General features: G+C 37.4%; 1 protein-coding gene and 1 long non-coding RNA gene across 5 annotated transcripts in view; one reads left to right on the top strand and one right to left on the bottom strand.

The window, feature by feature from the left end:
* LOC144365020 (uncharacterized) overlaps window positions 1-27,160 on the bottom strand; it is a 113,258-nt gene that overhangs the window by 54,520 nt on the left and 31,578 nt on the right. The window contains exon 2 of one of the 2 annotated variants that reach the window (XR_013423285.1): window positions 2,945-7,608. The exons of the other annotated variant lie outside the window; for it this stretch is intronic. This is a non-coding gene — a long non-coding RNA (uncharacterized LOC144365020). Of the gene's footprint in view, window positions 1-2,944; window positions 7,609-27,160 lie in introns of those variants that run through there. 2 annotated transcript variants of the gene reach the window in all.
* Parp4 (poly(ADP-ribose) polymerase family member 4) overlaps window positions 1-27,160 on the top strand; it is an 89,569-nt gene that overhangs the window by 54,814 nt on the left and 7,595 nt on the right. For all 3 annotated transcript variants that reach the window (XM_078015728.1, XM_078015729.1, XM_078015731.1), the window contains exons 26-32: window positions 539-709; window positions 937-1,017; window positions 8,173-8,253; window positions 9,308-9,403; window positions 9,964-10,086; window positions 13,257-14,255; window positions 17,351-17,450. In XM_078015728.1, coding sequence (XP_077871854.1) covers window positions 539-709; window positions 937-1,017; window positions 8,173-8,253; window positions 9,308-9,403; window positions 9,964-10,086; window positions 13,257-14,255; window positions 17,351-17,450 — 1,651 coding nt within the window. The remainder of the gene's footprint in view (window positions 1-538; window positions 710-936; window positions 1,018-8,172; window positions 8,254-9,307; window positions 9,404-9,963; window positions 10,087-13,256; window positions 14,256-17,350; window positions 17,451-27,160) is intronic.

Below are 27,160 nucleotides of genomic sequence, written 5' to 3'. Positions count from 1 at the left end.
ACCACTTGAGCCACATCCCCAGCACCCCTGCCCTTTCTTATATTTTTATTTAAAGACAGGGTTTTGCTGAGTTGCTTAGGGCCTCACTAAGTTGCTGAGGCTGGCTTTGAACAAACAATCCTCCTGCTTCAGCCTCCCAGATCACTGGAATTAATTACAGGCATGCACCATCATGCCTAGCCAGTATTTTCTTGATGTTTAGTTATGTTGAGCATCTTTTTATGTGCTTACTGGCAAATTACATATCTTTTTTGGAAAAATGCCTTTCAAGTCTTTTGTAGAACTAGTTTTTATCTATTCTTACCAAAACTGTGTATTTGTAGTTAGCTAATGGAATAATTTTAATGATGTAAATTTAAATGATGCAATTATGCTATTATTAAAAATTCTATATAAAATCTCTTTGGAAAAGTACTTTATATCAGGAAAAAGGAAGAAAAAAAAAACAAAAAAAAACTACAAAATCTCCAAGGAAGAAAAAGTAAACTTTAAGTGTTACATTATAATTAAAAGAGAAATAATTCTTCTTTTATTAAAGGTAAAAGACCAAATGACCAGGATATGTTCCCCAAGTTGCCACTCTGTCTCTGTTAAATGGCAGCAACTTAGTACAAATGCACCCAAGGCCCTGCAGGCTCCAGCCCAAGTGCCATCCTTGTTCCATAATGATAGACTTCTTGTCTATGGATTTATTCCTCATTGTACACAGGTAAGAATAAGCACATTTTGTTATACCAGGGATAAAACAATGTATTTTGCGCATATATATATATCTTATATCTCTCTCTCACTGGCAGATTTTTCCCTTTTGGGATCATAGTTGGGAGGATTTTCATTTCCATTGAGAGGAGAGAGGATGTCACTAATCACATTATAGTAACCAAGATACTGTGACATAGAAAAGCTAATGAAGAACTAATGTTCTTCCCTTTTCAGGCAACTCTGAATGCACTAATTCAAGAGAAGGAATTTTGTACAATGGTATCAACTACAGAGCTTCAGAAAACAACTGGGACGGTAAGGTTTACAACCTGAACTATGGGGCTGGGGTGTAGCTCAGGACTAAAGTGCATGTCTAGCATGTGTGAGGCCCTGGGTTCAATCCCCAGCACCACAAACAAAACAAAACAAACTTTTAAAAAAACCTCTATAGTTAAAAAAAGAAAGAAGAAAAACCCTCTATAGTTATAATATTATATTTTCATATACAAGCTCCACATACTTTCTTTGTTATAGTTTTGGGTTGATACATCAGCACACGATTTGGAGGGTGGATATCTGTATAAATGGGATCACTTCTCTTCAGTGGCTCTTCATCTGGGATTCTGGAGTCTGGATATATCCTATGGGTGTATATCCCTATGGCTATGAATAACGGCAACTGAATATGGCATTTTATGTGAAAATTTTTATAGGGAGATTGTCAAACATGTTCATGACTCAATAAAAGTTCAGTGCTACTGGTCCCTTAAGTTACTTAAAATGTTAATTATAACAGTGCTAGACTGAGAGTAAACCACATCATATATTGAAGATTTTTTTTTACATTTTTATATTAAAAGCAAAGGAGTTATGAAAGAAATAGCTCCTGTTTCCTCTCTACTCAATACTTCTAGTCTCCAGATGTGGGTTTTCCCCACACACACACACTGACTAGTTCCTTAGTACCAGCTGTATGACTTTAAATTCAATTCAATTCTGACATCATCTGCTCAGGCCAAAAGAGTAAGGTCTTAGTCTCACAAGACTGCCCCAGTTCAAATGCCAATCACAAGTGGTGGGTTCTCATGTTACCTAATGTCTGAGTTGGATTCAAGTTAGAGGTTCCCACAGTCCTTCCTAGGCTCAGTAATTTGCCATAACAGTTCACAGAAGTGTTCATGAAACAGAAAAGTTTAATTTTATAGACAGATAAGGGCTAAAGAAAGCAGAAATGAACAAAGATAGAGGGGGAAAGAAATAAAGGGGAAGGTTAGTAAAGGAGTAGAATATTCATATCTTCATATCTTTTCCTGGAACAGGCAGAGATTTTCTGGAACTCAGGTCTGGTGTTTCCTGTTATGGCATTGGTCGAATGTCACTATGGGAATTAGATTATAATGAAGTTAAAGGTTGTCTGGTGGTTACTCGACAGCCATCTTTGATCCCTCAGTTTTAACTGTCCACTGACAAGGAAATTCCTCTCCTCTAATATAAACAAGATTAGGTAGGGATAGATAAACAATATCAGGCAGGTAATCAATCTTCGTCCTTGTCCTCAATGCCAATCCAATAACAAGGACATGGTTTTGAGCAAAAGGAAAAAGGTTTATTGCTTTGCTAGCAAAGAAGAAGCATGGAGGTCTTCTGTCCAGAGGCTGTATGATTCTGCCTATCTAGGAAACCAGAGGGCTTTTAAAGAGGTGATTCAAAGACTATATTCCATGTTTTCTCTGTTGAAGTTGTAATTCACTTTGGGAGATAGTCATTTCTGAGATCTACTGGTGTCTTCCCCAAAGTCTAGATTACTTCCTTCTTATGGTGGGTGTTTGCTCAAGGACAGATAACTGCCTAGGATGAGGAAGAAAGGCAATCCTGTTTCCCCTGAGATCAGGGAAGGGGAGAGATTAGGGAGGAGCCAGGAGAAAGGAGGAGAAAGAAACAGGTCTCTTTTTAAAAAAATAAATGCAGTGGCTAGGTGCAATGGCGCTTGCTTGTAATCTCAGTAGCTTGGGAGGCTGAGGCAGGAGGAGGTCAAGTTCAAAGCCATCCTCAGCAAAAACGAGGTGCTAAGCAACTCGGTGAGAACCTGTCTCTAAATAAAATACAAAATAGGGCTAGGGATGTGGCTCAGTGGTCGAGTGCTCCTGAGTTCAGTCCCCAGTACCCCCCTCAAAAATAATGATAATAATGTAAGGGTCCGGTGGAACGTCGGAGAAAGAGACCACACAAGAGACTGGCTCCATGCAATTGGCAAAAGGGGATTTATTGGTGATCCATTCCAGTGCGCTGGGGCTCCGTGCTTACTCAAGAAGGGAGAGCAGCCCAGAGCCCAGAGTAAAGGTCAAGCAGAGCTTAAGTACACTTTTTGGAGAGGGCGGTGGGCTTTGCATACATCAGAACAAATCATCATGAGGTGCGGGAAAACTGAACAACAACTCTGAGACATGATTGGCACATTCATTGGCGGGAACAGGTTGGGCGGGGGTGATTGGTCATTCCTAAGCGGGTTACACATTCAAACTGATTGGTTCGGCCCCGTGACAAACTGCTAAATGGCTAAATGGCCAGTAGGGCGTTGTTTTAACTATCTCAGGAATTCCAGGTTCTGGGTGTAACAGAGGAACTTAATAATACCTAATCTTTTACATTCAAGCTTTCCAGCTTAGAAACTTTACCCTTTCATTAAGTGCACTGGTAGAGCAGCAAAGGCTATATTCAAAGCTTAAAGTGGACCACTGTTATATTACTAGAGGTAGTACACTGGGTAACAATTTCAAATTTTCTTTCCTGGGGCTAGGTATACAGCTCAGGGTTTAGAGTATACATGCTTAACATGTGTAAAACCCTCAGTTCAATCCTAACACCCAAATGAAAAGTTAAATTTCTTATATGTCTGGAACAGGGAGACAAAACAATAGAAAATAACTAATTAGTTCACTTGTGTTTATTTGTGTATAGATTAAGACAGAGAACTTCATTATTATGCTGATTGAAACTGGCCTGTTTGGGAAATTTGATTATTATCTCTCATTTCTCCTAGTTTCCTGGAAGGTTATTTAACAGTTTAGCTTCCATTAGAAATGGAACTTTAGCATGAGTGATCCCATTTTTATTTTTAATCTGGCCTGTAGGGGCCCAGTGCAAGAGCACAGTCCAAAACAATATATTCCTATAAATTATATTTAACATTAAAGAAGGGTTTTATAAATGATAAAAACGAAGGCTAAAAGATCCATTGACAACTAAAAAAATTTTTTAAAATGATAAAATGAAGCAAGAGAAAGAGGAACATAGGGCAGTAACTGTAAGAATCCCAAGCACAGAGCCAGATACCGTGGCCCACATCTGTAATCCCAGTGACTCTGAAGGCTGAGGCAGGAGAATCACAAGTTCAAAGTCAGCCTCAGCAATTTAGCAAGGCCCTAAGCAACTTGGTGAGACCCTGTCTCAAAATAAAAAATAAAAATAGATGGGATGTGGTTCAGAGGTTAAGCACCCCTGGATTCAATTCCTGCTATATTTAAAAAAAAAAAATCCCAAGCACAGGAGCTTCTGATTCCATGAAGTTGAGGGTGTACCCTTCCTACATGTGAATGTGAACCTGGTTGGAAGTTTTCTGAACCCCTTCAGTTGGAGTTTTTGATTCAGGCTTTATTGCAATGGCATGATTGATTAAATCATTAAATCATTAACTCTTCTTACCTAGAGGTTATAAAGTGGGATTTAAAGTTCCAACCCTCTAATTACAGTTTGGGTAACCAGGCCCCATTCTTAGGAATTTCCCCAAAATCACCTAGTTAACTAAAAATCAGTTGTTATAAATAACAAAAAAGCCAGAGATCCTGCACCTACTAGAAGAAAATGTAGGCCCAACTTTCCATCATGTAGGTTTAGGAATTTATTTCCTAAAAAAGACTCCTAAAGGGCTGGGGTTGTAGCTCAGTGGTACAGCACTCGCCTCGCACGTGGAAGGCACTGAGTTCGATCCTCAACACCATATAAAAATAAAATAAAGGTAATGTGTCCATTTACAACGAAAAAAAATATTTTTAAAAAAATGACTCCTGGGCTGGGGACATGGCTCAAGCAGTAGCGCGCTCGCCTGGCATGCGTGTGGCCCGGGTTCGATCCTCAGCACCACATACAAACAAAGATGTTGTGTCCGCCAAAAACTAAAAAAAATATATATATATATATATATATATATATATATATATATATATATTTAAAAATTCTCTCTCTCTCTCACCTCTCTCTCTAAAAAGATAAATAAGTAAAATAAAGTCTGTCAAAAACTAAAAGAAAATATTTTAAAAAATAAAATTAGAAAAGGACTGGGGAGGTAGTTCAGAGGTAGACAGCTCCTGTGTTCAATCCCCAGTACTAAAAACAAATGAGCAACAACATCAACAAATGAAGCTCCTTTTACCTTTATCGCTCTGGAGCTATGTAAGGAGCCAACAAGAAACCCAAATGTAACAATGAATGCTCCTATGCTCTTATAAGGATTTTATTACAAGGGTTTGAAAAAATATATTGCATCCATGGGGTCAAGGAGATCCTCAGAAGAGGGGAACCATAATGTGGCCTTGGCAATTTCTTGACTTACACTTCAGAAGGGAATTTCAGGACACCTCAGGAGGAACAAGCAGATATTTATTTAGGAAAATTAAGAGATTTATTCAAGCAAGGAAGCAATAGAGTAGGATTTGCATTCAAAGGAGGACAGAGTTTGGGTGCCTCAGAGTGAAACACGATTTTGAGGTCTCAGCTTTCTTTTTTTTAAAAGGACACTTTAATAAATGCTGGACATGAGATGCATACAAGGGTGGAACACAGAGCAGATCACAGTGATCTGGGTTCTTCTCAAAATCTTTAGGTTAATTTATCTACTTAATAGCCCTTGGACTGTATAACTATCACAAGTTTCTAACAATGTCAAGAATTAAAAGGTTTCAAAAGAGAATAAACCAAAAAAGAATTAAAATGCTTCTCTGAATTAGTCTAAAAAATGTATTTTATAAGCACAAGGTATATAGGCACTAACTAACTGACTTAAAATACTCAAAGATTTATTAGACCTTTTAAGTATATTTTTAGTTGTAGATGGACATAATACCTTTATTTATTTATTTATTTTTATGTGGTGCTGAGGATTGAACCCAGTGCCTCACAGGTGTTAGGCAAATGCTCTGCCATTGAGGTACAAGCAAGCCTCCATTTATTGGACCTTTTAAGAATTGAGGCCTGGGGCTGAGGATGTGGCTCAGTCTTTAAGAGCCCTTGGGTTCAATCCCCAGTACCAAAAAAAAAAAAAAAAAAGAAAAAAAGAATTGAGGCCTAGGGGTAGAAGGTGAGGATATCCATGGAGTTTTTAGATTTAAAGCTATGAACCTTCTTTCATGTTTGTCTTCTTTCTGCCTATCCTTATTTCTTCTGTCCTACCTCACCCAGAACCAGGGACATGACCAAGATATGTATTTCTTATTATGCTACAATATTATAAATTATCACTGAAAATTTTGCATTATGTGTATTAGTACTGAGTCCACTATAGTTCCACCTTGAAAATTTTAAACTATATATGCTATTTATGTTGTTTGTTATTCATGGGAGAATTTGTATAATGAGATACATTATACAAATGTTGGGAGCATCAATGTCTACAAATAAATGTTTGAACTGGGCTGTATATGTTCCCACCCTGGGTACAAGTTGACCTTTGAAAAATTGCTAACTTCTGTAGACCTTCTGTACAATGGACCACTTCCCCCAAACTACCCAGAGATTAAGACCACACTTTGTCCCTTTATTACAAAACAGCTTAATTTTTGCCAGTCACCATTATAATTCCTAACTAACAAGTGATTACCAACCTTCTTGCAGTTTAAGCCAATAAGACAGCCATCATTTTGTAAAATCTCTTTGAATCTGTGTTTAGTCTTTGTTCTAGACTAGACTGACTTTATTTTAGATTGATAGGAATAAGAGGTCCATTGCACATGTTAGCAAAGTCAATGAGCAATGGTGATACACACTTGTAATTCCAGCTACTCGGGAGGCTAAAGTAAGAGGATCATAAATTAGAAGCCAGCCTCAGCAATTTAGTGAGACCCCATTTCAAAACAATAAAAAGAGCCAGGGATGTGGCTCAGTGGTGGGGACCTCTGAGTCCAATCCTCAATACATTGTTGGGGAGCAACAATGTTTCAGAAAACTGTAGTCCAGATTCAGCTGTGGATGGATCTGAGACCTGATTTAACAGTGGCTTTCAATTATCTTTTAAGTGCCCTGAACCAATGCTACTTCATTTTTATTTTATTCCATGACAATAGAAAAATAACTGATTGGTTAACATCAGATTACTTCAAGTCACAATGTTTGGAAGGATTAAAACAGGGAACTTCGTTATCATGCCAATTGAAACTGTCCTATTTGTAGAACTGGCCATCTTTGATTTTTCATGGTGTCATATCTTGAAAGGTCAGATGATGACTTAATTTCAGTTTGCTGACATAGACCTTTAGCATGAATGATTGTGTTTTGATTTTTTATCTGGTCTTTTGGGGCCTAACATAAGGGCTTAGCCCAAAATAATAGACTCATAAACTTTATTTGATAGAACTTGGGGAAATCTCTATATTGCTTTAAAAATTGGATCTAAGAGTGAAATTAGGTAAAAGAATCTTACTTGGGAAGAAGTCTTCTTCCCTAAAATCACAGTATTTAAAGTTGTTCTTCCTCTGTGAATGGTGACCTTATCAATAACAAAGTCATAAGAGTTGGAATTATGGAGAGCAGACATTGCCGTTTAAGATCAGTTCCACTTCACTGTGAATATCCCAGGGCCTCCAGTCTGGTGGAGACTGTTTGCAGGTAGACATTCCGGCACCTGGCTGGCTCTTCCTGTAGAAGAAGAGTAGTTTTAAAGTTTTGAAATAGATTGGCATGATGGTCATACCTATAATCCTGGCAATTTGGGATTCTGAAGCAGGAGGGATTGTAAATTCAAGGCCAGCCTGGGCAATTTAAAAAGACTGTGTCTCACAATAAAAACAGATTGGGATCTAGCTCAATGGTAAGGTTCCCTGCATTCCATCCCCAATACAATAAATAAATAAACAAACAAACAAATAAAATTTTGAAATAAGTTACATTAGCAAAATGACCTTGTACAGGAAAAGCAAACACTAGGGACAGAAATCAGATGGGTGGTTGGCAGAGCTGGGGGTGACTGCAAAGGGGCCCAAGGAAACTTCCTAGAGGGAAGGGAATATTCTGTATCTTCATTTTGGTGCTGGTCACCTAGCTGTATTCATTTGATAAAACTCGTAAGATTGTATAGTTAAAAGGAGTGAATTTGCTGAATGTAAATTATTATTCTGAAGTTTTTTATATGGTAGTCTATGTAAGTATTCAATTACAAATCATTTGTATCTTTTTTTTCCCCCCATGGCTGTGTAAACACAGATGATTCACAAGCTGGCAGCAAGAGCTGTGATCAGAGATTATGAAGATGGCATTCTCCACGAGAATGAAACCAGCCATGAGGTTTGTTCTTTTCCTAGTAAAAATCTTTATGCATTGTTTTAGATCATTCTTAAATTGATTTATCCATGGAAATGTAAAGTGAGGATAGCTGGATAGAGAAGAATGTGGTGTCAGGGACATTCATCACAGTACTTGTAACATCTATGCCTAGAACGGATGTAGGTTGCTCCATGAATGTTTGTTGAGTGAATTAATGAAAGAACTAATGTAAGTCATTTCCTGAGAATTCTGTGATCTTCTGCCTGTGAGAAAGAATTTGGAGAAGGGCTTAGAGAACACTAAGTGCCCTTAATAGATGTCATTTTGGATCTCATTTGTTGCGTTACTATTTCCATTTTAATGAAGAAGCCCAGGGGCAGGATGGTGGGTAAGCCACCTAAAGATGCAAGGCAGAGCAAAAGCCCACCTGGCCCTCTCCTTGCTGTACAGATGAGGTCCCTGGCTGAAGGTTCCTCCCAGGGAGCCACCATGACAGACTGCTGGTCCCTCAGAGACCATGATCTTATATGGGCATTAATATTGAACACATCCCAAAAGAAGATGCCAGTGTATCATTCAGGACCTGGATAGTCTTGCTGACAGTCACAGAAGGTGGCAAATTGTCTTCTGTTGCCATTGTTTTTGACTGCTTTGCATCCTACTTGACTTTGATCTCCGAGGGCAACCAACCAGCCCTGCCTTGAACAATTCTGAACAAGTCACTCTGCCTCTGCAATTCCTCAGCTTTACAATAGGAGCTACAGACTGCTTGTGAGAGAATGAGGAAGCTCTCTATATGAGAGCTTTTTGTAAATTATGGAGAGCTATATAAATGTGAATTGGTTTTACTGTAACTTTGCTAAGTCACTTGATCCCATTTCACAGGAAATGTTGAGTTACCTACCTAACATATTTAGACAGGATCCTGACTTGATATTTACTTTGAATACTAATTATAAAATGATTTACTTGTCATAGAAAAACACCTTTTTCAGATTATTTAATACTCTTTTAATTGTATATAGCTAAAAGAAATAAAACAGGGTGTGGTTTTATTTGTTTTATTCTATTCTAGATGAAGAAACAAATTTTGAAATCTCTGATTATTAAACTCAGTAAAGAAAACTCTCTTATAACACAATATACAAGCTTTGTGGCAGTTGAGAAAAGGGTATGTACTATTGTTAATTGAAGGCTAAACTGTTTTATTTGCACACATTAATAAAGACTTTCTTGTTCTTATTCTTGGTGACGATGCCAGTGGGCCTCAGAGCCAATGCCTCCAGTAGGAGATGCTGCAGTCTAGGACTTATGGTGATCTCTCATAAACAGCATATCTCTAAATAAACAGAATATCTCAGCATTTTTAATGTTATAGTTATTAATTAGCTACTTGTAAACTTTAAAAATATACTACAGTTTTATTACGTTTTGGCATTTGTCATCTTTTATTAATCTAAAGTAAGACTCTAAAAAAATAGAAAAAACCTAGGTTTCCCTTACCCTTGGGAGGCCCTTTCTCTTTCATAAGAGGAAAATATGTAAAGCACAGCACTCAGTGAATGCTCTATAAAGAGGAAACCTTCTTGCATGAGCCTGTCAGCTGTCTCTTTTTCTTGCTTCGTACCCCCATATGTTCCAAACCCAATGTCTGCAGGTATTTACAATGTGTGATAATCATTTAATTTGATAATATCCTTTTAAATTTAACCCAATTGTGATTCAATATAGGATGGTAACGATTCACCTTTTCCTAATATTCCAAATATTCCTGAACTTATTGCCAAAGAAGATGTAGACTTTTTGCCGTATGTGAGTTGGCAGGAGGAACAACCAGAGGCTAACATGCCACAGGTAAATGATAATTACCAAATACAATCATTTATTGCATAAGAACAGAGATATCTAAGGCAGCGTGTTATTAGGTGATTTCATGGTTGTATGAACTCTTTAAGTCTAGGTCCCAGTCACTGAATGCAGCCTTTAGATGCAGCCCAGAGATGTAAACAGATGTATAAGGCTGCTGCTGGTCAAACACAGAATACTATTTCACAACAGTCTTTTTTTTTTTTTTTACTTTTTGGTCCTGGGGATTGAACCCAAGGATGATCTACCACTGAGCTTTGTCCCTAGTGCTTTTTGTTTATTTTTTACTTTGAGACAGGGCCTTGCTAAGTTTCCAGGCTGACCTCAAACTTGTGATCCTCTTGCCTCAGCCTCCAGAGTTGCTGGGATTATAGGTGTGCACCAGTGCACACAGCTATAGTAGTCTGTTCTTTACTTTTGTATTATTTTTAATTTTGGGTATTAGATATTGAATCCAGAGGTGCTTTACCACTGAACTGCATCCCCAGTTTTAATTTTTTATTTTGAGTCAGGGTCTCACTAAATTGCTAGCCTGGCCTAGAATTTGTGATCCTCTTGCCTGACTGCCCAGTCATGGAGATTATAGACATATGCCCCCATGGCCTGTGGTAGTCTTTTTAAAAAAATTGTTTTAATTAATTCTTTTTTTTTTTTTGTATGTATACTAGGGATTGAATCAGGGAGCTTTACCACTGAGCTAAGTCCCCAGCCCTTTTTTGGGACAGGGTCCCACTAAGTTGCTTAGGGCCTTGCTAAATTACACAGGCTTGCCTCAAACTTGCAATCCTCCTGCTTCAGCCTCCTGGAATTACAGGCATGAGCCACCATGCCCAACTCAGCAGTTTGTTTGTTTGTTTTAAATAAGTAGCAGTACAGTCTAAAGTAATTATGAAGTACAAACATAATCAATAACATAGTCATTTATTATTATTATCATCATCAAACATGTTATAATAGGATTCTTAAACATGAAAAGGTACTTAACTTCATTTGTTGCAAAGAGAAATGTAAATTAAAACTACCATGATATTTCATTTCAATTTGGAAAAGATCAAAAAGGTAGATAATTAAAGCAGGGCATAGTGGTATATACCTTTAATATATATAAATAACTGGGGAGCTGTAATATATCTAAATAACTGGGGATGCTGAGGCAGGAGAGTCAAAAGTTCCAGGCCAGTCATGGCAATTTGGTGACACCCTGTGTCAAAATTAAAAAATAAAAAGGTTTAGGAATGTAGCTCAAGTGGAAGAGTGACATTGGGTCCAATCCCCAGTACCACCCCTCCTCTCCCACAAAAACCCTAGGTAATTGAAGTAAAATCTAGCGGTTAATACCATAGATAGTATTGGCCAGAATGCTCGAATCCCAGCACCTGTGTGACCTAAACTTCTCTTAAATGCCCTAATTTTAGGAAATGGGCATTATACAGGTTAAACATTCCCAATCTGGAAAAATGAAATGCTTCAAAAATCCAAAAAAATTTTAGTCCCAACATGGCTCCACAAGTTGATAATGTCACACCTAACCTCATGTGCCAAGTCACAGTAAAAACACAGGTGCACTAAAAATATTATATAAAATTACCTTCAGGCCATGTATAAGGTGAACATAAACATAAATGAATTTTGTGTTCAGATTTGGTTCCCAAATATATATATATATACATATATATATATAATGCAAATATATATATGCAAATATTCTAAAATGAGAGAAAAATATATAAATATGACACATTTCACATAAGAGCTTTTCAAACTAATAAAACTTATCTCAGGACTGTTGTGGAATGCAGAAAAATGACACCATAATGCATTTTCTTTTTCTTTCTTTTTTTCTTCTTCTTCTTTTTTTTTTTTTTAAGTCATGGCAATTGAAAACCCAGGAACACTTTACCACTGAGCTACATTCCCCAGCTCCCCCACCCCCCACCCCTTTTTTTGCTTAGGACATCACTAAATTGCTGAGGCTAGTCTTGCATTTGTGATCCTCATGTCTCAGCTTCCTGAGTTAGTGGGATTATAGGCAGCTCCATAACATTTCTGGCCCATAACAGGTATTTAGTACATGTTAGCTATAATTATTAAAAGGGGTCTTTGAGAAGCCAGGCATGGTAGCACATGTCTGTAATCCCAGATACTTGGGAGGCTGAGGCAGGAAGGTCTCGAGTTTGAGACCAGCCTGAGCAATGTGGAGAGATCCTCAAGAACTTAATGAAACCCTCCCTCAAAATTAAAAAATAAAGGGCTGGGGATGTGGCTCAAGCGGTAGCGCACTGGACTGGCATGCGTGCGGCCCGGGTTCGATCCTCAGCACCACATACAAACAAAGATGTTGTGTAGTTCTGAGAACTAGAAAATAAATATTAAAAAATTCTCTCTCTCTCTCTTAAAAAAAATTAAAAAATAAAAAGGACACAACAAACTAGAACTGGTTAAACCAGAAAAAATAAAAATAAAAAATAAATAAAAAGGACTTGTGATGTAGCTTTTGAGGTAAAACACCCAAGTCCAATTCCTAGCACCAAAAAAGAAAACTAGAGTAACTTATTTCAAATTTTAGCTTATTTTAAAGCTAATTTACAGACCACAATTACTACTTATTGTAAAATCTTGGGCAAGTCACTTCTGTGGTTCTTAGTTTCTCATCTGTAAAATGAGGAGTATTTAAATTTTGTGATTCTAAGAACAGAAAGAGAAACATCTTTCTGTGTATTGACTGCTGATATTCTCTCCAGGTCTCAGATTCCAAATTTATAAATTGCAGTGTTTAAAGCCGGGTGTCGTGGTACATGCCTGTAATCCCAGTGGCTCTAAAGGATGAGGCAGGAAGATTGTGAGTTCAAAGCTAGCCTCAGCAACAGTGAGATGCTAAGCAACTCAGTGAGACCCTATCTCTAAATAAAACACAAAATAGGGCCAGGGTGTGGCTCAGTGGTTGAGTGCCCACGAGCTCAATCCCTGGTACCCCCGCCCCCCGCAAAAAATTACAGTGTTTTGCATAAATGATTTTGAATATATTGAATATGTTGGTGATCCTGATTCTGGAATCATGCTTTGAGACAACAATTGATTGACTACTGGAAAGAATGTTTTCTTCTTTGTTCATTTTATTCTGTTTTTCTTTTACATGAATAATTCTCCCATCTGTTCAGCCTTTTTCAGCATCCTCTGAATGGAATGAAGAAACATCACATAAACGTTTGGCTAAAAAAAAAAAAATTAAGATGCCTAAATTGGAAGTTTCTGAAGATTTTGAAGTGGAAAGTCTGGGAAAGCCATTGATGAATTCACTTTTACAAGCAGGATTTGAAATATCATCCATGAAAGCTATACCACAAAGCCTGTCTGTTTCCACGTTTGCTTCTGGTTCACTCCCTTTCCAGGCTGCTTCCCTCTCTACTCCCACCATACCTCCTCAAAGCAGTTGTCTTTTTGGTTCTCTTGCATCTGCCAAACAGTTTGGCCTACAGCTTGGCCAAGAAACCAAAATTTCCTTTGAGCCGGGGTCTCTTCCCAGATTTCCTCTTCAGGACCCACCTTTGAGTGCATCTAGGAGATTCCTTAGCTCACAGAAGGTTTGTCTAGATAAACCTCATGAAGATAATATGAGCTTTTTATCTGACATCTCCCCTAGACTGGATTCTTCTCTGCAGCAGATTTCCTCTCCTCCTACACTTCTTTCTTCTTTTCATCCCACTGAAGGTTTTGGTATTCATCCTCCCTGTCCTCCCTCTTTTCATCAGTTTCAAAATTCCCTAGTACCTCAAAGCATCAATTACAGGCTGACACTGGAAACACCTGTGCTGGCTTCTTTACCATCAGATGCATCTGAATTTGAATTTTCTGAAGATTTTCAAATTTTGGCAAGTTCAATTTTGCAAGAAGAAGCACAGTCTGTGGGTCTTGCATCATCAGATTATTTGGAAGCACATTTTTTGACTCCCTCGAGTTGTGAAAAATTTTTTGAAACATTAGATGATGAAATACCAGTACCTCTACAGTGTAGATTTTTGAAAAAGGAGGAGAAATCTGATGTAACAAGTGATTTTTGCTTAAGCTTTCATTCACAGGAAGATGAGGATGATGTAGATGGCAAACAAAGCTGGCAGAATTTTGTGCCGTGGGCTGAACTATTCAGTCTACAGACTGAGGTATTGTCTTATTTGTTCGTTTGTGTATACTAGTACTAGGGATAGAACCCAAGGGCACTTTACCATTGAGCTACATCCCCAGCCATTTTTTGAGATAGGGTCTCACTAAGTTGCTTAGGGCCTTGCCAAATTGCTGAGGTTGGCCATGAACTTGAGATCCTTCTGCTTCAGCCTCCAGAGTCACTGGGTTACGGACATGTCCTACGACATCTGGCTAGCTCCGTAGTTTAGCACAATGCTACTCAAGTCTGTTGGTGTTAGAACTATTTATTACCAGTCTATTGTGAAGTGAAGGGCTTGTGCCAGCTTGAAAGAAAATCTTGCTTAAAAAACCCAGTCAGCTTAATGAAAGTGTCCTTGGTGATGAACAGTATTTATTATTAACTATTAGACCATATATCATGCTAGTCAATGTTAATATTTCTCAACTAAAAATTAGCATCCCTGAAAAGATCATGGGGTAAGACCTTAATTTCCTTGATTCTAGCATTGATGAGTTGCAATTCATAGAAATTTCTTGTCATGAAGTAAAGCAAAGGTGCCATGAATAGACTAAACATTTTCACATAAGGTATTGGGAATATAGATATTATTCAAAATGTAATATTGTAGTAAAGCTCATCATTATATTTGCTAACCTAAGGAACATGCTGTTTTAGCTACTACTCTAAGACCCAGTCTTACATTCACATTTATTTGTTTCAGTGTAAATTAATTTAGTAAAGTGGAAACGACTCAGTTTAGTATACAACTATAGTACTAGTCCCAGCCCTACCACTTTGTGATTTGGGGCAAGGCAGATAACCTGAGTCTTGCTTTCCTCATTCACATTATGGGGATAATAATGGCGTCTACCTCATAGTGTGCTTTTGAAGTTTAAACAGGACAATAATAGCCTCCCAACTTCCCTTGTTGAGATAAAACACACAGAGGCCTGTGGGGAGCAGTATAGCAAATAATTGTCCAGAGCATGGGGTTCTTTTTTTTTTTTTTTTAATCTTTTTTTGGAACTGGGGATCAAGCTCAGGTCTTAGTGAATGTGAGGTAGACACTTTGCCACATCCCTACCTGATACTGTTATTTCTATACTTGTTGGATGTGGTGGCACATGTTTGTAAAATCTAGAAACACAGGACACTGAGGCAGAAGGATCACAAGTTCAAGGCCAGCCTTGGCAATTTAGGGAGACCCTATCTTTTAAAAAAAGGAGCGGGGGATTTAAGATATTGCTCAATGATAGAACACCCCTCAATTAAATCCCTAGTACCATTAAAAAAGAAAAAGAGGGGTTGGGGTTGTGGCTCAGTGGTAGAGCACTTGCCTAGGACATGTGAGGCCCTGGGTTTAATCCTCAGCACCACATAAAAATAAATAAAATTTAAAATAAAAGTAAAAAAAAAGGCATTGTGTCCAACTACAACTAAAAATATATTTTTTAAAAAAAGAAAAGAAAATACAAGAAAACTCCAGGTCTATATTTTTATATTTAAAAATTTGCTAAGAAAGGACTGGGAGTGGAGCTCAGTGAAGAGCCTAGGCTTATGAGGCCCCGAGTCCCATCCTTAAGCATTGAAAAAAAAATTGCTAGGTACATTTTTATATTAAGTGTTCTTTCCACAAATAGAGATAGAACAAAAGAAAAGTGTATGGAAGGAAACTTTTGAAAGTTGATAAATAAGTATATAGCATTGATAGTCATTATGATTTGATGGTTTCACTGGTATATGCTTATCTCCAAACACATCAAATTGTATACATGAATATTTGTAGTTTTTCTGTATTTTGATCACACCTCAACAAAGTGTTTGTTGATGTTGTTTGTTTTGTTTGGGTTATTGAGAAGTAAACCCAAAGATGTTTTATCAGTGAGCTACATTCCCAGCCCTTTTTATTTTTTATTTTATATTTTCATGTGGCACTGAGGCTCAAACTCAGTGCCTCACATGTACCAGTATACTCTACCACTGAACCTCAACCCAAGCCCCAGTTTGTTTTGTTTTTGTTTTTTGAGACAGGGTCTTGCTAAGTTGCTTAGGGTATCACTAAGTTGCTGAGGCTGGCCTCAAATTTAGCAATCCTCTTGACTCAGCCTCCCAAGTCTCTAGGATTATAAGTATGCATCACCATGCCCAGCGAAGTGGGGTTTTTTGTTGTGGTGGTGGTTTTTATTTTATTTTACTTTATTTGTACCAGGAATTGAGCCCAGCACCGAGCCACATCCCCAGCCCTTTTTAATATTTTGTTAGAGACAAGGTCTCACTGAGTTGCTTAGGGCTTGGCTAAATTCCTGAGGCTGAGTTTGAACTCTTGTTCCTCTTGCCTTAGCCTCCTGAACCCCTGGGATTACAGGCATGCATCACTGTGCCCAGCTAGGAATCATGCTGTTTAAAAGTTGAGAAACATTGATTCAAAGCATTACTAGAGCCTGGCATAGTGGAGCACCCCTGTAATCCCAGCTATTTGGGAAGCCAAGACAGGAGGATCACAAGTTCAAGGCCAGCCTGGGCAACTTTATCAGACCCTGTATCAACATAAAAAAATAAAAAGAGCCATAGCTCCATGGTAAAGTATCCTGAGTTCCATTCCCAGTATCACCAAAAAAAAAAGTGTTTCTAGAAGAAAAAAATGTATAACAACATTTTTTTTAAAGAAAGAGGAGAGGGAGAGAGAAATTTTTTTTTTTAATATTTATTTTTCAGTTCTCCGCAGACACATCTTCGTATGTGGTGCTGAGGATCGAACCTGGGCCGCACGCTCGCCAGGCGAGGGCGCTACCGCTTGAGCCACATCCCCAGCTCTCTATAACACCATTTTTAAAAGTCTATATACATGAGCCTCATTCTAGCCTTTTTATAAATGTCACCAGATACTTATTCTCCATAGTACTTATAAGATTCTAGACAATATTGTCACTAGTCTATGAAAAACTTTTATAGTAAACTTTTACAGTAAACTTTTGATTTTACAGTAATAAAAATTTCAAAAATGTCTTAATTGACTGAATAAAAATAAATGGAAACCCCAGCCCTCAAATAACTTCTTAGGTGATGAAATTCCAATAATATGACTTAAATTTGTTTTCTTAAATTTCACAGGATGGATTCTGGAAACTTACATTAGAACTAGGACTTATATTAAACCTTAATACAAATGTTTTACATGACTTTCTTGAGCAAAAAGGCATTCGGTCTCTAGGTAAGTTGTTTTTCAATTTATTAAGTCACCATTTTCATTCATTTTTCCATTCATTCAGAGAATGCTCCTAATTATAATAACTTATTTTGTAAACTAGTACATTCATATAATAATTATGAAAGTTATATATGAATTGTCAGCCATCAAAGGAAACAGAAGATGGCTTCTAGTCATATCTTTAGTTCTAATTAGGGAATAACTTATGCCAATTTATTAGCATATGTAGCACTAACTACTGAGGAAAAATAACCCTAAAATCTCAGTTGAACACAATCCAAAATCACTTTCTTGCCCAACCTCAGACAAATATTGGTCAGCAGGGAAGGAAGTTCCACTCCACATAGTCATTTAGAGATCCTGGCACCTTCTTTATTGTAAGTATTCCATATTCAGCATGTGGCTTTAAATTAAGCTAGTGAGAAATCACCAGGCTCTTGACGGTTTTGCATTTCTAGATAAAGAATTGCAATGTCCTTAGGATGCCTAATGAAAGCTGGAAGCACATCTCCTATGTGCTCTCCACCCTGTGCCCAGAAGGGACCCTCAAATCAAAGCTGTGCCCAATGCCCTCAGCCACCAGCGATAGTCCTACCATCTGCAAATGGCTCACTTGCTGCTACAGCCTTGTAGCCAGATCTTATGGCCCAGATGGCAACCACGCAGCTAGTGTGGTTGGGCTCTGCAGTCTGGCACACGCTCATCACTGGGGGATTCAGTGGAGGAAGTAATTCTGAGCCCTCAAAGCCTGATATCACTTACCAGGCGCCTCAGGGAACCCAGCCAGCATAGCAGCAGCAGCTTGGTGGCCCTTGCTTTTATGAGATAAAACAATTTTTGGAGTGTGCCCACAACCAGAGTAATGAAACTGGTTCTGAAATAGTGTAGAATAGCAAATGGATTAGTCTAATCAAGAAGTTCAAATTGAATAAATAGAAAATTGGCTCTAATGAACAAGTTACTTTAGCATAAAAATGTAATTGATAGTGAAAATATGAAATGTAAAACCACACATAGCTTCATTATTTCTGAATGGCAATGGAAGATACTATTATTTTTTATTATTTCAGTTGTCAAAGGACATTTATTTATTTATTTATTTACTTATATGTGGTGCTGAGAATTGAATCCAGTACCTCACACATGCAAGGGCTCAACCACTGAACACAACAACAGCCTGGAAGATAGTATTCTAACTGTTTAGAAGTTCACTGAGGGGCTAGGGATGTGGCTCAAGCGGTAGCGCACTCTCCTGGCATGTGTGCGGCCCGGGTTCGATCCTCAGCACCACATACAAACAAAGATGTTGTGTCCGCCGAAAACTAAAAAATAAATATTAAAATTCTCAAAAAAAAAAAAAAAAGAAGAAGTTCACTGAGTTGGTACATAATTTGGTTCTGGACAAATGTTTGTGTGGCCGCCTCAAATCAGCAATCTTGATGATATTCTTTGTGAATTACTTAGAATAAAGTGATCTTCCAAAACAAAAAAATAAAATAAACTTAAGCTAGTAGGGCTGGGAGTATAGCTCAGTGGTCGAATGTGTGCTTACCATGCTCAAGGCCTTGGGTTCAATCCCTAGCACTGAATGAATAAATGAATAAAAATTTAAATAAGATATTACCTTTTATAGAGAGTGCTAGGGATTGAACTCAGTGCCTTTTACATGCTAGGCACATGCTCTATCACTTAGCTATAGATACCCCCAGCTTAAAAAACAAAAGTAACCTAGTAAAAGGGAAAAAGAAAAAAGATTACCCTGGTATCATTCACTAATCAACAGGACGAAGAGAGAGAAAATGTGGCAAGATGTACTCATATAGCCCCACCCATGTACAAAGTTTCTGGGAAATAGTTCTTTGTGTACAGTGAAAAGCTTTATTTTTTTCCCCCCAATACTGGGGCTCTACCACTGAGCTACGGAATCCCCAGAAGTTTTTTTTTTTTTTTTTTTTTTTTTTAGAGAGGGTCTCACTGAATTGCCAGTCTGTCCTCAAACTTGTGGTCCTCCTGTCTCAGCCTCCCAAATCACTGGGATTTCAGGCATGTGCAACCATACCAAGCTGCAAAATAGCTTTAAAGAAGATCTAACCAGTCTCTGCCATCTGCCATATCTGGTTGTTCAACCTCTGAATCTGTTTCTTATTAGAATAATGAAGGTGATGGATGAAGAGGTTCTGGACATTACTAAACCAGCAGGTGGTTTGAAGATCAAATACTAGCCTTGGGGCAAGAGGGGTGTTTTATTTCATTTTATTCATTTTATTTTTCTTTTACTTTATTTTATATTTCATTTGCACTGGATATTAAACCCAAGGGCACTTAACCACTGAGCTACCTCCTCAGCCCTTTTTATTTTTTATTTTGAGACATGATCTCATTAAGTTGCTTAGGGCCTCTCTAAGTTGTTGAGATTGGCCTCAGACTTGTGATCATCTTGCCTCAGCCTCCCAAATTGCAGGGACTGCAGGTTGTGCCACTGTACTGGGCTGTCTTATGTTCTGAGATGTTGTCCAGGCTGGCATTGAACTCCTGGACTCAAGAAATCCTCTCACTTCAGTCTCCTTAGCAGCTGGAACTACAGGTGAGCAGCTAGAACTACCGGTGTGCACCTGGCAATAAATTTTCTTTAAAATAAAATAAGCATTATTAAATTACTAGCTAGTATTCATATACATAGAACAGCAGTGTCTAACTACCTGCCATCACCTCTAAAATGTTAAGGTTTCATATTCCAGGCCAGATGGTCTGGCAGATGTATAGCCTGTTTGACTTGCACTAATAAAATTTTTATCAGACCAACTCTCTTGCCAATAACAGTTATTAAATCTAAAATATTGAAAACCCCCTCCTCAAAGGTCTGGAGAGCAACAAAAAACAGGAGAAACTAAAGGGGACACAATCCTTCAAAGAAGGAAAACACACTGGATGAACTCCACATCTATCTAGCTTTTCATCTAGAGAGAGGCACTTTGCAGCTCATGAGGCTCAGGACAGGTTAGAATTAAAACAGAAAGTTTTTGTGGGTCAGAGTTTGAGACTGACAGAATGTCTGGAATTAAGGGAGAAAGGAGCGGCCACAGAGTGGGGAGCTCTGAAATCTGCATACAAGTTCCCCTCAGATCCTGGGCTCTCCCCTAATCTACCCATATACAAGGTATGAATTCAAAGAATCCAGGAAAAACGAAACAACTGGTTGGCTACAGAGCTGAGCAGAGATTTCAGCTGTTGCCCAGTGCTGGGGAGACCAAGTTTGGAGTTCAAGTTAGATGTGATAAATGTCTCAAACTTTCCATTTGAAACACTAAAAAGGTCATAAAGACCGTATCTCACCAGGTGCGGTGGCGCAGGCTGTAATCCCAGTTTGGGAGGCTAAAACAGGAGGATCACAAGTTCAAAGCCAGCCTTAGCAATTTAGCAAGGCCCTAAGCAACTCAGCAAGATCTCATCTCTAATAAAATACAAAAAAAGGTTGGGGATGTTCCCTGGTACAAAAAGAGAGAGAGAAAGAGAGAGAGAAAAAAAAGGAAGGGGAAGGGAAAGAGGAAAAAGAAAAAGGAAGGAAGAAGGGAAAGAAGGAAGGGAAGGAGGAGAAAGGAAGACTACCTCTCATGATCAAAACTATATCACAGAACAAAGTGGAAAGCAAAAGCAAAATAGGCCCACCGAAACAAAGCTGGAAACTAAGTCTTCACAAGATTCACTAGAACAAAACTGAACGCTAGAGTAAGATATAATTCAGAGTCTCTATCAAGTATCATCTTTAATGTTCAGGATAGGATTAAAGTTTAATAACATAGGAAGAAGCAGGAGAATATGACTTATCATCAAGGGTTTTTAAAAATGGTCTTTAAATGCTGATCCACACATAACACAAATGTTAAATTAACAGACATAGAATTTAAAACTGATATATAAATATAATGAAGGATTTACCAAAAAACAAGAAGGATAATAAAATGTGTGAATAAATGTAACAATCTCAGCAAATAGCTGAAACTAAAAAATAGACACAAATGAAAATTCTGAAACTAGAAAATCCAGTATCTGTAATAAAAAGGTCATTGGGTTGGTTTATCAATAGACTACATCAAACTCAAATTATAATGATGTAAAAATTATTCAAACTGAAGGATAGGAAGGATAAAAATTAAGAGTTAATGATCTAACTCAGTGATAGAACACTTGAATACCATGTGTTTGATACCTAGCACCATAAAAAAATAATAAAAATTATAATTAAAAAAGAACAGAGAATTTAAGACTGGGGAGAAGATAGCCCAAGGTTTAATATTTGTGTAATTGGTTGTCCATATCATATGATGGAAGGGTAGAAAAAAGTATTTGAATAATGACAAAAATTTTCCTAAAATTGATGAAAAATATCAACTTACACATTCTAAAAACTCACCAGAATTCCAAGCAGGATAAATACAAAATGATCACATTTAGATAGACCATAGTCAAACTACTGAAAACCAAAGATAAATCTTTTTTTTAAGATAAAATCTTAAAATTGTGAAAGAAAAAGGAATCATTATATTCAAGAGAACATCTGTGGAACACTCACTGAATATTATGGAGTGTTACCTGATTTTTTTTAACATTTTATTTTTTTTTACCATATTCTCCATTTTTTTTCACATCTTTATACATGTATTTTGGTGTTACCTGATTTTTAGAAGCAAAAATTAAGTCAATTAAAATATTTAAATTAACGAAAAAAGAAATCATCTTTAATAATATTATATAATTCACATCAGTATTAATGAAAGCTGAAAAATAATAAAATTGTTCTTTTTTTTTTTTGAGATGAGGTTTCATTTTAATCAGGCTGGCCCCTAACACTTGGGCTCAAGTGATTCTGCTGCCTCAGCCTTCCCAGTATCTGGGTGTATGCCACCACTCCTTAATGCGATATCTCTAAGGTACTAAAAGGAAAATAACCTGCAAACTCAGAATTCTATATCCAGCAAAAAAATGTTCTTTTAAAAATAAAGGAAGGCAGGACTGGGCTCAGTGGTATAGCACTTGCCTAGCACATGTGAGGTACTGGTTCCATCTTAGCTCTGCATTAAGATAAATAAATAAATAAAGGTATTGTGTCCATCTACAACTAAAATAAATAAATAAATAAATATTATATATATGTATGTACGTATGTGTGTGTGTGTGTGTGTATATATATATATATATATTTTTTTTTTTTAATGTAGGAAGCGGCTAGGAGTATAACTTAAGTTTGCAATCATTCTGTCTCAGCCTTCTAAATAGCTGGGATTATAGGTGTGCAGCACTGTGCCCAGCTCCTAAGAAAATATTTATATTAGTTTGAGATGGGCAAGATCTTTTTAGACAGCACATGAAAGGCCTGAAACTATAAGGGAAAAATAGATCAATCAAATTTCATCAAAATTAAAATCTGTTCATCAAAAGGCATCATTTAGAAAATTAATGGATAAACCTCTGACTGGGAGAAGATATTCAGAGAGCATATGTCTGGCCAAGCTCTGATAATCAGGACATTACACAGTCTCACAAAAAGACAAAATATGAGCAAAAAACATGAATAGACAATTCACAAAAAGAATTACCTATAACCACAAGCCGGGTGCAATGGCACACACCTGTAATTCCAGGGGTTCAGGAGGTTGAGGCAGGAGGGTCAAGAGTTCAAGGCCAGTCTCAGCAAAAGCAAGGTGCTAAGCAACTCAGTGAGCCCTGTCTCTAAATAAAATACAAAATAGGGCTGGGGATATGGCTCAGTGGTTGAATGCCCCTGAGTTCAATCCCCGGTACCAACAACAACAACAAAAAGAATTAACTGTAACCAATAAGTACATAAAAACATGTTCATCTACATTAGTAATCAGAAGGCTACAAACAAAAATCACAGTATGATTCTATTAAAAATCAATTAGAATGCTGAAAATTTAAAAGATTGACAATACCAAGTGATGATTATTGGCAGAAAAGTAAATTACATTGTATTTATAAAATTAAATTTAAGCATGCCCTTTAACTCAGCAATCCTAGATATTATGGACTGAATGTTTATGTCCCTCCAAAATTCATATTTTGAAGCCCTAACCCCCAAAGTGGTGGTATTGGGAGATGGGACATTTGGGAAGCGATCAGGGTTACATGAGGTCACAGGGTATAATAAGACAGTAATATAAAAACAAATAGTAGGGCTGGGGATGTGGCTCAAGCTGTAGCGCGCTTGCCTGGCATGCGTGCAGCCCGGGTTTGATCCTCAGCACCACATACAAACAAAAAGATGTTGTGTCCGCCAAAAACTAAAAAATAAATATTAAAAAATTCTCTCTCTCTCTCACACACTCTCTCTTTAAAAAAAAAACAAACAGTATATGATTCTACTTACATGAAGTACTTAAAAGTAGTCAAATTCATAGAGACAATAGATTGGTGTTTGCCAAGGATAGGAAAGAATAGGAAATAAGAAATTGTTATTTAGTACCGCAAAGATCCAGTTCTATAAGCTGAAAAGAGTTCTGGAGATGAATGGTGGTGATGGTAGCACAAGTGATGGTAATCACAGTATGAATGTGAATAATAACACTGAACACTTAAAAATGAGGGCTAAGGTTGTAGCTCAGTGGTAGAGCATGCTTGCCTTGCATGCATGGGGCCCTGGGTTTGATCCTCAGCACCACATAAAAAATAAATAAAAATAAATATATTGTGTCCATCTACAACTAAATATATATATAAAATGATAAAATGAACTAGGCACAGTGGTATATTCAGTAATCCCAGTGACTCAGGAGGCTAAAGCAGGAGGATTACAAATTCAAGGCCAACCTCAGCGATTTTGCAATCTAGGTCCTCAGCAATTTACCAAGACCCTGTCTCAAAATAAAAAGTAAAAAGGGTTGGGGATGAGCTGGGGTTGTGGCTCACTGGTAGAGCGCTCACCTTGCATGTGAGCTTTTTACATGTGAAGCAGTGTATTCGATCCTCAGCACCACATAAAAATAAATAAAATAAAGGTAAATAAAATAAAGGTACTGTGTCCATCTACAACTAAAAGAAATATTTTTAAAAAAGTATTGAGGATGTAGCTCAGTGATAAGTACCCCTGCATTTAATTCTCAGTAGCAAAGAAAAAAAGGGGGGGCTGAGGAATGCAACTAACTTAGTAGTAGAGTGTTTGTCTAGTATGGAACAAGACGCTGGGTTCAATCCCCAGCATTGAAAAAAAGAAGATGAAGAAAAAGAAAACACCAACAGAATTGTTTGATTTGGTGGTGGGGGGGTGGGGGGGTGGGTGGAACCAGGATTGAACTCATGGGCACTCAACCACTAAGCCACATCCCCAGCCCTATTTTGTATTTTATTTAGAGACAGTGTCTCACTGAATTGCTTAGCACCACACTGTTGCTGAGACTTGCTTTGAACTCACAATCCTCCTGCCTCAGCCTCCCAAGCCAGTGATAATCACAGGCATGAGCCACCACGCCCAGCAACAGAGTTGTTTTTGACTTTTAAAATCAGAGCTGCCTTTTAGACATTCAAGACAGATGTATAATTTGTTATATGAGGCAAGAGCTCAGGGGAGAGTTAGAACTGAAAAAGACTTTGGGGAATGTCAATGTTATTTAAAGATCTGCTTCTGGTGGGCACAGTGATGCACAATTACAATCCCAGCTACTCAGGAGGCTGAGACAGGAAGATCTCAAGTTTGAGGTCAGCCTCATCAACTTAGTGAGACCTTGTTTCAAAAAATAAAAAAGGCTGGAGATGTGGCTCAGTGGAATAGTGCCCCTAGATTCAATCCCCAGTACTGGAATGAATGAATGAATAAATGAATGAACGAACTAACGAATGAACGAACAAATAAGCAAGCAATCAAGCAAGCAAACCAGCCCTGGTTGTAAATGAGATTATCCAAAGAAAGAGGGTAGCCAAAGCACAGAAGATAGCTTAGGACCGTCCTTGGGTACACCAAAATTTAGTGGTCAGACAGAATAGCAGAGAAACTGAGAAGAAACAGCCAGAGAACTAAGAGGAAACCTAGGGAGAACGGAGTCACAGACACCTAGAGATTAGATTTCTTTTGAGAACTGTGTACTCAGATCATTTACCCACTCTGATTTGTTTTCATCTGTTTTGCAACCAACTTTCTGCATCCCCTGCCTAACCACTTCCCTCTCCATCAAAACCAGGGCCTCACACATGCTAGGCAAGTGCTTTACCACTGATTTACATCCCCAGCCCGGTAAGCAGTTTCTCTTTTATCCTTTATTTAGGTATTGGGAATTTAATCCAGAGGTAATTTACCCCTGAGATACACCTCCAGCTCTTTTTGTTTAATTTTGTTTATTTGCTATGGCTGGCTTTCAAATTTGCAACCCTCCTGCCTCAGCCTCCTCTATTACTGGGATTACAGGTGTGCACCATTTCACATAGTATGATTTTGTTCTTTAATTGATGATTAGGCAGTATTTAAGTATTTTATCATTTTATTATTTCAATTCATATTCTTGAATAGGATAATATATTGTTTATTATTAATATCACTTAAAATTAAGATTTTTTATATAATTTTTTTGAAGAGAGAGATTTTTTAATATATATATATATATATATATATATATATATATATATATATATATATATTTTTTTTTTTTTTTTAGTTTTTGGCAGACACAATATCTTTGTTTTGTATGTGGTGCTGAGGATCGAACCCGGGCCGCACACATGCCAGGCGAGCGCGCTACCACTTGAGCCACATCCCCAGCCCTTTTTATATAATATTTTTTAAAATTAAAAACCCCATTAAATTGAACTGCTTTTGACTCCTTTGATTTTCTTTTGTGGGACAACATATTTTTTAATTAAATTTTCTTCTCCTGTATTAAGAAAATTATGCCATTAATAAAAGCCCTCTAATTTTCTGAGGAGTCTTGGCTATCTCATTGACTTTAAATTAATGGTATTTATGCAAAATGTATGTATTATGCACAGGACCTTTTAGCTTAACCCAAAAAAAATATATTTTTAAAACCATTTTTTCCCCAAAAAACATCACCCAGAAAAGGAAATATATTTGAGTCTTTACAACATTTGATATTGTAAGTGTGCTCTCAATTACTTTGGTTTGAATAACAAAGTACCAATCTAGGAAGGCACTCAACCTAAACTGGCCTTAATTAGCTTGGGTTTAGAACTTCTCATTTGTTGTTGTGGTGGTGGTGGTTAGCAGGGATAAAACCTAGGGCACTTAACCACTGAGTTAACATCCCTAGTCCTTTTTATTTTTAATTTTGAGACAGGTCTTTCACTAAGTTGCTTAGGGCCTTGTTAAATTACTGAGGCTAGCCTTAAACTTCAGATCCTTCTGCCTTGGCCTCTCTAGACATTAGGATTACAGGTATGATTCACTGAATTCTGCAGAAATTAATCTAATACAAGTTTATTAAGTATCCCTGGGAGAATTAATTGAAAATCTCAAAGGATTTTCAATTAATGCGTATATGGATTCATTTTGACATGATTTAAATCATAACTACCATGATTGTCCCAGAATAAAACTAGCCAGTTTTTCCTGTATAGTTTCCCAGCAAACTATAAATAGATAAAACCATTAGAGTGGCATGTAGAATTTTACAACATGACCCTGAATCCAGAGATATGCCCTGCTCTTTTATATCAGCTTACGATAAACCAAGTACATTCCAGCTAGATTG

Source organism: Ictidomys tridecemlineatus, chromosome 6 (assembly GCF_052094955.1).
Source record: "Ictidomys tridecemlineatus isolate mIctTri1 chromosome 6, mIctTri1.hap1, whole genome shotgun sequence".
NCBI lineage: Eukaryota > Metazoa > Chordata > Mammalia > Rodentia > Sciuridae > Ictidomys > Ictidomys tridecemlineatus.
This window is presented reverse-complemented; position numbering and strand designations above follow the sequence as displayed.